The sequence below is a fragment of the Gigantopelta aegis genome, chromosome 10 (assembly GCF_016097555.1).
Source record: "Gigantopelta aegis isolate Gae_Host chromosome 10, Gae_host_genome, whole genome shotgun sequence".
Classification (NCBI taxonomy): Eukaryota; Metazoa; Mollusca; class Gastropoda; order Neomphalida; family Peltospiridae; genus Gigantopelta; species Gigantopelta aegis.
In genome coordinates this window covers 63,306,076-63,321,556 of record NC_054708.1, presented here as the reverse complement: position 1 = coordinate 63,321,556, position 15,481 = coordinate 63,306,076, and the positions used below count along the sequence as shown (strand labels likewise).

General features: G+C 34.0%; 1 protein-coding gene across 7 annotated transcripts in view; it reads right to left on the bottom strand.

The window, feature by feature from the left end:
- The window catches only part of LOC121383342 (ras GTPase-activating protein nGAP-like), a 222,678-nt gene that overhangs the window by 14,137 nt on the left and 193,060 nt on the right, over positions 1 to 15,481 (bottom strand). For all 7 annotated transcript variants that reach the window (XM_041513308.1, XM_041513309.1, XM_041513310.1 and 4 more), the window contains 8 exons: positions 11,949 to 12,170; positions 11,169 to 11,270; positions 5,860 to 5,958; positions 4,647 to 4,732; positions 3,505 to 3,559; positions 2,974 to 3,106; positions 1,462 to 1,624; positions 359 to 438 (listed from right to left, as the gene is read on the bottom strand). In XM_041513308.1, coding sequence (XP_041369242.1) covers positions 359 to 438; positions 1,462 to 1,624; positions 2,974 to 3,106; positions 3,505 to 3,559; positions 4,647 to 4,732; positions 5,860 to 5,958; positions 11,169 to 11,270; positions 11,949 to 12,170 — 940 coding nt within the window. The remainder of the gene's footprint in view (positions 1 to 358; positions 439 to 1,461; positions 1,625 to 2,973; positions 3,107 to 3,504; positions 3,560 to 4,646; positions 4,733 to 5,859; positions 5,959 to 11,168; positions 11,271 to 11,948; positions 12,171 to 15,481) is intronic.

Genomic DNA, 15,481 nt, shown 5'->3' with positions numbered 1-15,481 from the left:
TCTGGAGAGAAAAATCACACTGAATTTAGATAAATTTAAGCTTTGCATAAAAATTTTGTTTGTTTGAATATGTATAATCTCTGCTATTACGACCACTTGTGGGTTTTATTAACACTGGTCTTAATAGTGGGATGATCCTGATATTGGATTATCAATAATATATTTAAATAATACTGATTGTTTAGTTTGTTTCAATTATTTTATTCTCCCAGGTTGTCTGGTAAGACAATGAACTATCAAGTCTCCTTCAAAGAAGTGAGTTTGTAGCCTTCATTTTCTTATTTAGTATACAATAGCAATTAACAAAAAGTCCTAACAGACAACACTGTCTTGTCTCTATTCCACAATAAATATTTACCTTTTCTCCAACAAGTTTCATATAGGCCTCCATGGCTTTGGTTGCAATGCTGTTTCCTCTGAACGTCAAATGCTCATTGTCTGTAAACAATAGATAAGACATTGTGAAAATGACATATAAAATAACAAGAAAATAACAAGTTGTAAAACTGACATATCTCCATTATTTCTTAAAATTAAAATAATTCAGATGGACCAAGGGTCAAATCTGGGGACCTGTCACCCTAAAAATATTCAAGTGCCCTATTTTTTTCTGTCTTTTAATTTTTTTCCCATTGAGATGTCCTTTTGGCGAATTGATCTGTGCCCTTTTGTTAGTTCCCTCCACAAAATATTTCCTGGATCTGCCCCTGTAATTCAATTAAGTCTCAGCACGAAAAAAAGAAGAAGAAAGCTTTGGCTGAAATATATAGTTGAAAATGACATAGTGCAAATATCTCCTATATAATGGGGTGTAACCAAAGTAGTAGGGGGGTGGAATGTAGCCAGTGGTAAGGTGTTCGCTTGATGTGCGACCGGTCTGGGATTGATCCCCATTGGTGGGCCCATTGGGCTATTTCTCGCTCCAGCCAGTGCACCACGACTGGTATATCAAAGGCTGTGGTATGTGTTATCCTGTCTGTGGGATAGTGCATATAAAAGATCCCTTGCTGCTAATTGAAAAGAGTAGCCCATGAAGTGGCAACAGCGGGTTTCCTCTCTCAATATTTGTGTGGTCCGTAACCATATGTCTGATGCCATATAACCGTAAACAAAAATGTGTTGAGTGCATTGTTAAATAAAACATTTCCTTCCTTCCTTCCAAAGTAGTACTTGATAAAACTATTCACCACTTATTTTGATAGATAAAACTTTAATGAAATCCATTTTTTACATCTCTCATAATATCGATAAAAACCCCCAATTTCCTTAACAAATTACGAGGGCATTGACACAACACTTCTACAACTAATAACATCACCGATATCTTCGATAAAAGGTAATATCCATTTGTATCCATAACAACCTCCCACACAAAAGCAAATATGGTTATCATTCTAATATCCTGTTATGCAGCTACCTCAGCACTCTGTTGGCCCAGCAATAAATTTACATGACACCTACCCAGTCTGCCTATTTCTGAGATGACGATATCGGACAGGAAGTTGGTGGCTCGGTTCAACTTTTGCATAATGTGGATGAGCGTTGTTGCAATTTCCTCCTTGTCACGTATGCCCAGCAGTGGTTCTAGAGCTTCGCAGAGGGTACAGTACTCGGTGGTTAAATACTGAAACACAACCAACAGAATAATGCAGAACCAACCAATAATACAAACATTTACAGATTAAGAAACATATCTATGTCCACATTATATACTGGTGGTCGTTATATTAAGTGATTACAACATGTTTATTTGAACTTATTTCTCATCCCCTTTCCCATTTAAAAAACTAAACAGGTATTTGTAAAGTTACATCAATAAACATCTAAATATCTTTTGCTATTCTCCATTATGCATTGTTTATGGTAAGAATATTTCTAAGACAATCCAAGAACGCTTAGATGTTGATTAATCATTCTCCATCTTTTACATTAATTTATTTTTACTTTCTAATGAATAATGGGGCTTATGCTTTTTATCATCAACAATTTTATTAGCAGCAAACTTCCTTTGTTTGTAAATGTAAATAAATAATGTCCTAACTGTTGAATTGTGTAAAGAAGTAACATCCTAACTGTTGAATTGTATAAAGAAGTAAGTCCTAACTGTTGAATTGTGTAAATAAATAACATCCTAACTGTTGAATTGTGTAAAGAAATAATGTCCTAACTGTTGAATTGTGTAAATAAATAACATCCTAACTGTTAAATTGTGTAAAGAAATAATGTCCTAACTGTTGAACTGTGTAAATAAATGTTGAACTGTGTAAATAAATAACATCTTAACTGCTGAATTATGTAAAGAAATAATGTCCTAACTATTAAATTGTGTAAAGAAGTAGTCCTAACTGTTGAATTATGTAAAGAAGTAACATCCTAACTATTGAATTGTGTAAAGAAATAACATGTTAACTGTTGAATTGTGTAAAGAAGTAAAGTCCTAACTGTTGAATTGTGTAAAGGAGTAAAGTCCTAACTGTTGAATTGTGCAAAGAAGTAATGTCCTAACTGTTGAATTGTGTAAAGAAATAACGTGCTAATTGTTGAATTGTGCAAAGAAGTAATGTCCTAACTGTTGAATTGTGTAAAGAAGTAACATGCTAATTGTTGAATTGTGCAAAGAAGTAATGTCCTAACTGTTGAATTGTGTAAAGAAATAACGTGCTAACTGTTGAATTGTGCAAAGAAGTAGCGTCCTAACTGTTGAATTTTGTAAAGAAGTAACGTGCTAACTGTTGAATTGTGCAAAGTAATGTCCTAACTGTTGAATTGTGTAAATAAATAACGTGCTAACTGTTGAAATGTGTAAATAAATAACGTGCTAACTGTTGAATTGTGTAAATAAATAACGTGCTAACTGTTGAATTGTGTAAATAAATAATGTGCTAACTGTTGAATTGTGTAAATAAATAACGTGCTAACTGTTGAATTGTGTAAATAAATAACGTGCTAACTGTTGAATTGTGTGCTGGTTACCTTGACTAGATCCTGGTAGAGATCCATGGGAAGAATCTGCACTGTCTGGTATCGAGCCTTCAGCCTCAGAATGGGCAGATCACTCTTTGTGTCTTTACCAGCCTTGCCCACTGTACCCGAGGCTGCTGTAAACCTGTACATGGAAAATATATATTGAATGAAAACTAAGATCATCTTCTCTTTTCATGAATACATAACCTGACCTATGATACTTCCCCCTCTCCAAACCCATGGACTGGTCTGAGCATTATATTATACAAGACATAGACTGATTAAGGTTTCTCCTAGCATTAGTAGAAAGGGCAAAAACAAAACCCCAAACAACAACAATTCCATAACTTTTAGTACATATAGCTAATATGGTATCATTATTTTATATTTAATTATCCGACTTCTCGCACTGATGACTCCAGTTCAATTCGTTAGAGAAAACATATCATACCTCTCAAATCAAAAGAGCTGGATAAAAAATATATGTATTAACTACATTACTTTTGAAAATGGTACATAAATGATTTGTTTTAAACTTACCATTTTTCCACAAACTGTCGACTACAGATTTCTGCCACTGCAATATTCACATAACCTGAACAAACCAAAAAACTAATTAAGTAAACATACTAATAAAACTATTTAAAAAAAGACCATAAACAATCTTTTACTAAGATGTTTGTTCAGCCCATTATTTAATCACACACACTGTTCCTACCAAACAGCAGCATGGGATCTTTTATGACAAATTTCCCTCACACAGGACAGCACATATTAATTAGGATGGGATCCCCCCCCCCCCCCCCAATGTCCCGTGAGGAATAACGATCCTAAGACCCACTGCACTTCAGGTAAATGCTCTACCAATAAGCTATATCCAGTCTCCTCTTGGTGATTAGAAGCAAGGAGTCTTTGATATATATATATTTAGTCAGGATAGTACATACCACAGCCTTTAATAAATATAGCGAAACCCCTCAAAACCAGATCATCAGATGTTTTTCAATCTCACTTTTTAAACATTGGTACAGAACCTAACCTCTCTAAACAAAGAGACCTCCTTAATACCAGTTGTCTCCTGGGTGTCCAGTTTAGAGGGGTTTCACGGTAACTATGGAAACAAAACATTCATGTTGGAATGGTTGGATTGGGAAAAAAGCCAGTGAGATTTGATTTCATTACTCACTGCACCTCAGGCTGTATTTACCACAACAGAGCAAATCGGTATTTCAGAAAACTACATATTTTATCAGCAACATTCAATTTGTCACCACATCCTTTTTTTTTAGCAAGTCAATAATTACAAGTCAAAACATTCCACAAGAACTATTTACATTTGGCTAAAACATGTTTATGCTAATTACACCCAATACGGCTATCTGTGGAAAACCCAAACTTTGCACGACTTGTCCCCTTCGACCTCAGATGCAATTTACAACACAAACAGCCGAGTAATGTTACAATTCTCAAATACAACAAAAATCATTTGCTACAACATTTTCCTGACAAATTCCATTTGTTTGTTGACAATGGGACACCATAATTGGGACCATTTTAGAAGGAGATTCAATATTTGAGGCATGCAGACACAAAAATAGCAACATTTACTTGTGAGATGTTGTGGGAAAAATATGTTTAAAATGAGATTATGTTTAAAATGAGATAACGAGTTTCCTACTGACCGACAATGCAGTTTTTGTCCTTCTTCTTCTTGCGGTCAGCCTCTCTGTACAGGTTGACTGTGATAAACTCTACTGCTGGAAGGTTACTGTAACAACAAACACACAAATCACACCATCGTAGCTAGTATGTACACTGTCTATCAAATATATGTTACATTGTGTCATAAACATAATTATTAACCATGTAGTTTAAAACAAAATAAAAATTATTTGTTCATATCAGTCAAGAGATGAAGATGACTTTGAAAAAAAATCCCATTCCAGTAATAGTTGCAAGGTTTTAAATTGTAGGTTATTTTTTTAAAAGATTTTTTGAATGAAATGTCCTTTGGGGGAAAACATGCTATAGTGGAGGGGGTACAAGCACATTTGTTTTCTTTTATAACAGAACAAAAAACTTAAATGTTTTGGACTTCAAGTACTCCCACCCCTAGCCACCCCCAGTCCCAACAGGCCTGTTATTGTAAACTATTCACCAGAACAAGAACAGTTTATATGCAATTCTAAAATCCAGAAATATTAGAAGGTCCTTCATGTCCCATTAAAAAGCGATGTCTTGAGTTACACACTACATCAAATTTCAAGATCTGTTTTGTCACTTTTCATTCCTCATAATAATTCCATTCAGCCATGACAGAAAAATAAAAGTGTAAACTTGCTACCATTTTGTATCGAGTCTATATCCCTTGTAAAACACTTTTTATTTGTCACTCGGCCGCTACAGCTTGTGACAAATGATTATTTATCAAGAGAAAAAAGTTCAATATGAAATGGAAGCTCATCATTTAATGTTTTATAAACAAGTAATTTGACTACATTGGAATACATTAGTAAATACATTATTTGCTATAACCTGATAAACACTACAATTCGCTACTTCTCAACAAAAAAATCTTCCTTTTGTACTTCAACCCCAAAGCCCATTAACCATGTAAAAAAGTGAGAGAAAAAATGCATAGCTCAAACCCACAACTAAAATAATGGATCAGGCCATGTGTAAAAATATTTAGGCAAGTGGACAATTCTACAGGAAATGTGACTGCTTAAGTTTTCACATACAAAATACATGTTAATATAAAATACTTATAAAATAAGTAAAATGCTAATAGAATATGTAAAATACTTATAAAATATGTCAAATACTTATAGAATATGTAAAATACTTATAAAATATGTAAAATGCTTATAAAACTTATAAAATATGTCAACTTACTTGAATTCAAAGTGTTCCCCCCAGAAAAGCATATCATTTTTAGCTTTGCTGGAGGTCCTGGCATACAGAGTTTTATCCAGGTGGATTTCACAAAAATATCTGAAAATAATAAATTAATGGGTTTAAGATGAACATACAATTCCAGTACTGGTATTCAGTATTATACACACGTACATATGTCAACAATACAGACTTTGAGAAATTGCTCATCATCAATTAATCAATTTTCCCACCTCCATTCTTAACCAGTGTCCCACAACTACTATAGCAAAGGCCATGGTATGTGTTGTTCTGTTTATGGGAAAGTGCATATACACAATAGTTATTTAAGTCAGCCATGTGGAAACAGTAGGTTTTCTCTCTTACCATTAATTTAGTTTAAAACATCGTGACTTCTCATTAAACAAAATTGTCTTTCCTTTTCTTTGGAGAGAAAGTTTGCTTTGTGACAGTCACTAAATGTAGGTGTCAAATATATGGCATAGTGGTAATTGTGACACAGTCACTAAATGTAGGTGTCAAATATATGGCATAGTGGTAATTGTGACACAATCACTAAATGTAGGTGTCAAATATATGGTATGGTGGTAATTGTGACATAGTCACTAAATGTAGGTGTCAAATATATGGCATAGTGGTAACTGTGACACAGTCACTAAATGTAGGTGTCAAATATATGGCATAGTGGTAATTGTGACAGTCACTAAATGTAGGTGTCAAATATATGGTATGGTGGTAATTGTGACACAGTCACTAAATGTAGGTGTCAAATATATGGTATGGTGGTAATTGTGACACAGCCACTAAATGTAGGTGTCAAATATATGGTATGGTGGTAATTGTGACACAGTCACTAAATGTAGGTGTCAAATATATGGTATGGTGGTAATTGTGACACAGTAACTAAATGTAGGTCAAATATATGGTATGGTGGTAATTGTGACACAGTCACTAAATGTAGGTGTCAAATATATGGCATGGTAGTAATTGTGACACAGTCACTAAATGTAGGTGTCAAATATATGGTATGGTGGTAATTGTGACAGTCACTAAATGTAGGTGTCAAATATATGGTATGGTGGTAATTGTGACACAGTAACTAAATGTAGGTCAAATATATGGTATGGTGGTAATTGTGACACAGTCACTAAATGTAGGTGTCAAATATATGGCATGGTAGTAATTGTGACACAGTCACTAAATGTAGGTGTCAAATATATGGTATGGTGGTAATTATGACACAGTCACTAAATGTAGGTGTCAAATATATGGTATGGTGGTAATTGTGACACAGTAACTAAATGTAGGTCAAATATATGGTATGGTGGTAATTGTGACACAGTCACTAAATGTAGGTGTCAAATATATGGCATAGTGGTAATTGTGACACAATCACTAAATGTAGGTGTCAAATATATGGTATGGTGGTAATTGTGACAGTCACTAAATGTAGGTGTCAAATATATGGCATAGTGGTAACTGTGACACAGTCACTAAATGTAAGTGTCAAATATATGGCATAGTGGTAATTGTGACAGTCACTAAATGTAGGTGTCAAATATATGGCATGGTAGTAATTGTGACACAGTCACTAAATGTAGGTGTCAAATATATGGTATGGTGGTAATTGCACAGCTAGCTCTGGTGTATTTTATTTTAATTTGGCAAAATAATTTCATGCAATAATTGCTATTTTGTTAGGGAAATAACTGGCATTTTACAATTTTAAGTTTAATAATAAATAATTTAGTGAAATCTTCTGCTCACCCAGAGCTAGGCCAGAATTGTAAAACCTTTTCCAGATGTATATAAGAAGAAACCTGCTACTGCCAACACATGCTATATTTTAAAAACTTAATTTAATACCTATAGAACTAACGTTAGCCCACTACCCTTACTTTTTAAATAGGAACTGGTTATTCCACAGATTGTTAAATATAAAATGAAATGTAATTAAGTTAATATACTTTATAACAAACTGTTCAAAAAGCTAATTTTAGATCCTATATTTTGCTACCTTTTGTCTGGCTAAGAGAAACTCTAGCTAATTTAGTTTTAAAATTTCAACAACTTGAATCAGTTATTGCCACAGTACAGCCTATCGTCTTCAGGCAGATGCTCTTGTATTACTTTTGCTTCTTGTTATCAGAATACGTCTCAAATATACCAGACTGGCCATAACTTTCTAAAGAAAAATAACCAAGATGCATTGCTTTTGTTTCATCTTAAATCTCAATACAGGGATAAAAGAGCTAACTGTTTTTGAAGTATTTTGAAGTGTTGGGGAAAGCTCGTTACATTACTTCTGTTTTATCTTAAAGGGAATCAGTCTATAAATATGATGCAAAAAAATTTTTGACTGGTTTGTACTACAGGTTTTATAAATCAAAACAACACATCCAAAATTAGTTCTATTCTACAAATGTTTTTTTTAATATATCAATAAAACAACAACTAACCCCAGTTATCAAAGAACATACTTTTTTTTAACTTCTCATAAAATGCTTTTTCAGCTGCCACCAAGATTATATCAGTAAGAAATTGGATTTGCCAAAATTGATAATTTAAACAATAAACTGTAAGTAATGTATAATTTAGTTGTAAAAATGGAAAAATAGTTAAAAATAAATAAACTGCAAAATATCTAGGACAGTACATATACCTTTAAAGGTTATAAGTTAGTTTGTTTATTTAAAGACACCACTAGAGCACATTGATTTATTAATCATCAGTTATTGAATGTCAAACATTTGGTAATTTCGACATATAGAGAAACCCACTACATTTTTACATTAGTAGGCAGGGATAATTTTTATGCCACCATCCCACAGACAGACAGCATATACCATGCCCTTTGATACACCAGTCGTGGTGCACTGGCTAGAGCGAGAAATTTAATGGTTATAATGACAGGGATAAAATAACTATATAATTGTTCTAAAGAGTGGTATGAAGACCTATCTGTAATCAGACTAAACAACGCCTCCATGCAGTATGGAGCCAAATTCCTGGAAACTAGTTGTATTTACCAGTGTTACAAACAAGTACCACTTGGAAGAGAAACAATACAAATGAGGAAACACTTCAACAACTGGCAGTGTGTCCACAAAGTTGGTCACAGTTCCGCGATGGTACAGAAACAGAATTTTGTTTTAGACGGAAACAAACTCATGAGAAATTTCAGTATTTTCCTTTTTTTTGTGGAAAGCCACCTCAAAGAACAATGCTTGGTAATACATATACATACATGTATTTTATTTTTAATCTATGACAATGTTTTAAAAAGCCCACACCCTAACACATTGAACTGTATTATGGAAAATGGTGACAGTGTAATTCATCACTGAAAGAAGATTGACAATAACACTAGAGGATCCATGGGTCCTAAATATTGGACTCGAGGGTCAAACTCAACTCGGACCCGACACTTACACTAGATGATAATGAGACTAAGGAATAAAGTAAAATAGCATTATGCTTAGTAATTGCAGCAATGAACATGGATGCCAAATCATGCCAGTCTTGCATTCCAACATTTGACTTTTATTTTCCCTCCATGTCTCATAGGTCTATAATGTAACCAGAGGCAAGAATGTAGCAAAATGACATAACTAATATAACTAATTGAGTGTTCTTTCTTAAACAGGTACTCGAGTCCTGCTGGACTCTGCTGGTGCCCGAGTACTTATGGATACCCTACACCACTGTTCACTACTATTTCTAACAAATTTGTTTTTAAAAGATTTTCAAGAATAGCACAATAAAACAATAGAAAAATAAACTTAGTTATTATAAAATTTACCACTATTTCCAAAATTGTTTTCAAAAGATTTTCAAGAATAAGACAATAAAACAAGAAAAATAAATTTAGTTATGAAATTTCTATCACTCCTCAAGTAATAGGATTTGTCACCAAAGCTCATGAGAAATAAACTTGATATTATGAAAACAAATGGAGCACATTTATTATTCTCTATTTATCTCATCATCAACATCATCATTTGAGACATCGTGGGATTTGATCGGTTTTAAATCACAAATCTGTTCTCTCGGGGATGATATCTGCACACTATACATCATGTGCAGAAAGTCATTTCACTGCATTATTGAAACATCAAATCTGTTTCCAGTGATGAATGTGTAATGAAATAGTGAATTTATTTTGTAGACAGTTATTACTTCAAAGACATTAGTTCTCCCAATCTTTATCTTAATATCTTCTGAAGATGTGAAGGTTAGTTTTAAAAACGGAATATTTAATTGGACTTCATTAACTATGTGTTCACATAGAGAATGCGAGAAGAAACCCACTGCTACTCTAGTTTGTTATTTGCAAAGTTTTATCACTACAAGTATTAGGTATCAAATATATATATAATTGTGGCATTCTTTTTTATTAGTAGAAAGGAGTATTTTTATATGTACGTTCACATGAACAGGACAGTATCAAGGGTCATATTTGTTGGGGCATGATAAGTGTTGCCTTCAGTTTAATAACAAATTAGGGCATCAAGTCAAATTGGTGGGGGCTCCAAGCAATAACTTTTCCTTCAAGATAGGGGGACAAAAGCAACTAACTTTCTTTGTATTCTCTAACAGAAACAAAAATCATTTCACCTTTGTGCCTTCGGCTCTAGCCTATGTAATTTGTTGGACATAGATGCCTTTTATAATATTACCCATGATGCAATACAGAATGTATGTGAAGGGCACAGTGACAGCCAACTAGTGCACCATGACATCTTGTTTGCCATTAACAATGTTTAATTTTCGGGGTGCAATGGCAATTAAGGAGGGCACCATGACATTTGCTGTCATTGTTGTGGTAAAATTTGAGCCCCGTGTTATTGAATAAAATGTACAACAAAACATAATACTGCAGACATCTCTAAGAGGTACATGTTTTACAAACATTTTAAAATTAATTCCTGTTCATGTCATGTGTAATTTGTTTTGAACAAGCATTAAATGTTTTAAAAACCCCTGTCTCTGGGCAATTCTTTTAGAATAAGACAAATGTAACATTAGAGGTAATAATAGCACTGTCATTTATGAAAGTCCTATGAGGTTGTATAACAGGGACTTTATTATGACAGATGATAATGGTTTATTCAAAACTCATCCCTTAGGGACAACTTCTCAGTACAGTGAGTCATATGCTATCAGTGTTTGGATTATGTGATATTCAACAAGCAACAGATTGTTGCAAGGAGAACTGTACAAGTAACATGAATAAGTTATTCTAAATGTAATTAAGCTGAGTTGACAAAAAATAAATAAAAGCAAAAATGATGAAAAATAAATTTTACCTTTTCTTTGGTGCAACATTTTTAGCCTCCTGAATCCAAAGCTTCAAAGAGTTGTCTGCCCTTCGACACTGTTCCTGGTTTGGTTGTACAGTCCGTCGCAAACTAAAATTATAAAACAATATTACTTTCGATTCCAAAACTTATTTAAATTTTCAAAATGTTTACAAATGTATTAGTTTTTAATACTAAATTTGACAATTTATATATGGTATTATTTATTGTAGTATCTTTATTTTTAACCAATTCTAAAGTTAAAATTTAACCCAAAATTTACTTCTAAAACTTTAAATATAAGACATGAACGTAGCCCAGTAGTAAAACATGAACATAGCCCAGTAGTAAAACATGAACGTAGCCCAGTAGTAAAACATGAACATAGCCCAGTAGTAAAACATGAACGTAGCCCAGTAGTAAAACATGAACGTAGCCCAGTAGTAAAGCGCTCACTTGATGCGCAGTCGGTCTGGGATCGATCCCCGTTGGTCGGTCCATTGGGCTATTTCTTGTTCCAGCCAGTGCACAACAACTGGTACATGTGTATATCAAAGGCTACTAATGGAAAAGTGTAGCAGGTTTCCTTTCTTAAACATTTTGTCAAAATTACCAAATGTTAAACATCCAATAGCCGATGATTAATAAATCATGTGCTCTAGTGGTGTCGTTAAACAAAACAAACTGTATTACTTCTGCAGAAGTTAAGCAAGCAATAATCTATATTCCTCCACAAGGCATTCTTGCTGAATATTTATTTAAACTACTTTTGAAAATTAAAAATCTCACCTGTCTATCCATTTGTCGCGCTCCTCCGACGTGCGACAGGAGATGTACTTGCTGCCATGTGTGGTCGAGACCTGGAAGCAGTGGTCCTGTCCCAGAATGCTGCTGTGCAGTGGCTTGATCTCCAGGTCAGGGGCCGTCAGGTCGATGGAATGCATACTGGAAGGCGATGTCAGGAGGGATTCATGGGAGCGAGATGTCTGGATCCGCGAATTGATCAGAGACCTGCAATCACAAACAGGAAAATTTAATTAAAATTAGCAATGATGAATGTGACAAAATATTCTCAAGTAGCGTGTCACCAATTGACAATGGTCCGTCCACTTTTAGGGCTCAAGCTGAAAAGAATTTTGGTTCTACCAATTTTAACATTTGTACAAAATTTCCTTAAAAATTATTCAAAATTGGCTAAAGTAAAAAAAGAAGAAGCTATAATAACAATGGACAGGGTGAGACCTGCACTTTTGTGCCATCAGACAGACTAAAATGTCAAATTTAAAAACAGAAAATTACAATATTTGTCTCTCAACATAAAAATAAATTGTAAATTAAAAATATACATACATGTACTAGTATATTAATCTCCAAACTAGTTTCATTTACAAGTTTCAAAAATAGGTAAGATATATTACTACAAACCCAAACAACAACTGATGCAGTGTTAACATTGTCCTACTAAGTCAGTGTTTGAAATAAGAAGCCAAGCACTGGTAGCTGTAGTTTGTGGACTGGAAGTAGTTATGCAACAGACAGAGAAATGACCTAACTGCTGTATTTGACACAGTGGCTAACTTGTGTATCACGCCTTGTGACACAATTAACACTGACCTCAATAAGGGGCAGCCACTTCTGTGTTGTACAATACTGGAACATCCATCCCATCAAACACAGGTAATAACATGTCAGATACAGTGTATGCAACACAAAGAATATACTGCATGACACCAGCCAGTGTCTGTATTACAAACTAATTGACCAAATATTCAGTTATTATTTGAATTTAGCTTGTAACCATAGTTCATTAATTGATGTATTAACCACCAGTAAAAAGAGTTGAAACCAGTTGTGTGCTGGGAACACAGGCCATGAATGCTATTGTATAATACACACTATCGGTATCATCCCACTATCCCTGATTTCACTAGCCCTGAAAAATGACCAATTAATGGCTGCCATGGATGTTCCATTTCTTTAGACTACTCCCCTGTACATATAAACTATTAATAAATAAACATGTCTTGTTTTACTGATTAGGGGGAAGATGGCGATGGAGATGAAAAGATTATCGCCTTTGCTTCTAACGTTGGTTTGCAGAAACTTGCGATAGCGAAAACTTTCTATGTTGATTGAACGTTTGACTCAGCTCCTCACATCTTCTACCAGATCATTAGTATACATGCGTTTGTGATGGGTGTCATGATGCCTCTAGTGTTTGGGTTTCTCCCGAAACAAGTCAACTTCAACCTATGTGAGATTCTTAACACTTGTCAAGAACAATGCTGCAGCACTTGGATTTATCGTGCAACCTTTGCGTGTGATGATGGACTTCGAATTAGGGCTCATGAATGCAGATTCCACTGTCTTCCCTAGTGTGCAAGTGAAAGGGTGTTACTTTCATTATTCTCAGTGCTTGTATCGAAAGTTGCAGAATATTGGGCTTTCAGTTCCTTACAGAGAGAATCTTGAAGTGAGAGAATGGTTCAGGAGATTATTGGCACTTCCGTTCATTCCAGCTCCTCAAGTTCACGAAGCCTTTGCCACGATCATTGCAATTACTCCAACTGTGCCACGGATTGATGAGTTTAATACGTACTTTAGGGTGACATGGTTAAATGGTCAGTATCCTTTGGTTCAATGGAACTTTTTTAAGCATGAAGATCCTCGCACAAACAATCACGTAAAAGGTTTCCACGCTCGCCTGCAAAAGAAAGCCTGGAAATCGCATCCAAATATATCCATGCTCCAACTCGAATCTGGACAGAAAGCACCCAAAAGAAGACGACAGTATATTGACATTGACACTCGTATTGACAAACTCGGGCTTGCCTACATTACAACAGAACGGACCCTAGACTCCTACCTCAGTGCCATTGGTCATCTGATGGATAGGAAGTGTTGAACAATCGGTTGCTAAATGTGTCAGTGCTATGACGTATGTTGCATTGTTTGTATGGTTTTGAAATGTATTAATTTAAGTGCTATTACAGTGCTATTACCATAAACACTATCAAATAAAACATTTATTTAACTATATTCATTTTTGTAATTACTTATTTGATTTAGTTTGTTTATAATGGGGATGACAACCGGTGGCAGTAACAGCCAATATGACTGACAATCTGGGGATAGTGGAACCAGGGCTAGTGGAATCAGGGCTAGTGGGGCTAACTCACACTATCTCAGAATATGATTACAGTTATATCAACAGTATGTTGTCTGACAGGTGCTAATACATGTATGAAAGACATTCACAATTGTTAATCCTAGACAATAGACAAATATATAAATGAGTCTTTATTTTTAGATTTTGAATGTAAAATTAAAGGATAAAAATGCTAAACATTAGTCAGCTATTGTCCTGTTCCATTATTTAAAGCCTATGTTTGGGATTGTTAGCATGCAAAGAAAAGCACAACTGAATAGGAATTAAATGTAATATTAGCGAAAAACTTAGGCTTTAAATAACTGAACAGGACAATAGAGTTTAGGATCTTTAAATAACTGAAAAACTAAAAACTAGCCATGCACTTATTAAAGCAAAACATCACGATACCCAGCAAATGTCAACATTTAACAATTGCCTATTTTAAACATTAAATAGTGGATTAGTCATTAACTTTAGGAACCAAATATATAGGCTCTGGAAATATATAACCTTATAAAATTATAACAATTTTCTTCTTGTGTCTCTTATAAAAATATCAATATCACATACAAAACAAATTTTGGTAAACAGAGCCCATAAATTTGATATTAAAATCTAATGACTGGTTCTGTAAAAGAAATTAAATTGTGTAACCTGATTGGACAAAACAGCAGTCCAATCCACATATCCATTGTAGATTCAGAATTGGGTGGACAGTTTAAATCCAAAACTGTTTAATGGTCATAAATAAATAAGTCTTTCTTTTTTCCAGCTCTGCATCATTGAATAACATCTTTCACATTACTTCATAGTGCTCATATATTACCACATCTGTAATTCAATAAACTATTGTTTCAAGAAGTACCAGCTTCTTTTTTCAATTCCTGATAATCACTGCAAGAAAATCCAGCACATTATACAAGGATGCCTATAGTAGTTGCTACAGACCAAACTATGAAACAGCAATTTAAAAGATCTATATTATACACAGGGATATGATACCAATTTAAAAATAAAAGATTAAATAATTGTTAAAAAGTTTAAAATTCTGCACTATACCCAAATAAAGGTCATTTTTCAGCATTTCAAATCAAGTCCAGTTAAGTTTGTGAAAATAATTTTGTTCAAAAGAAAAAAGTTGAAATCTGAAAAAAATTCTTTAAAATCACAT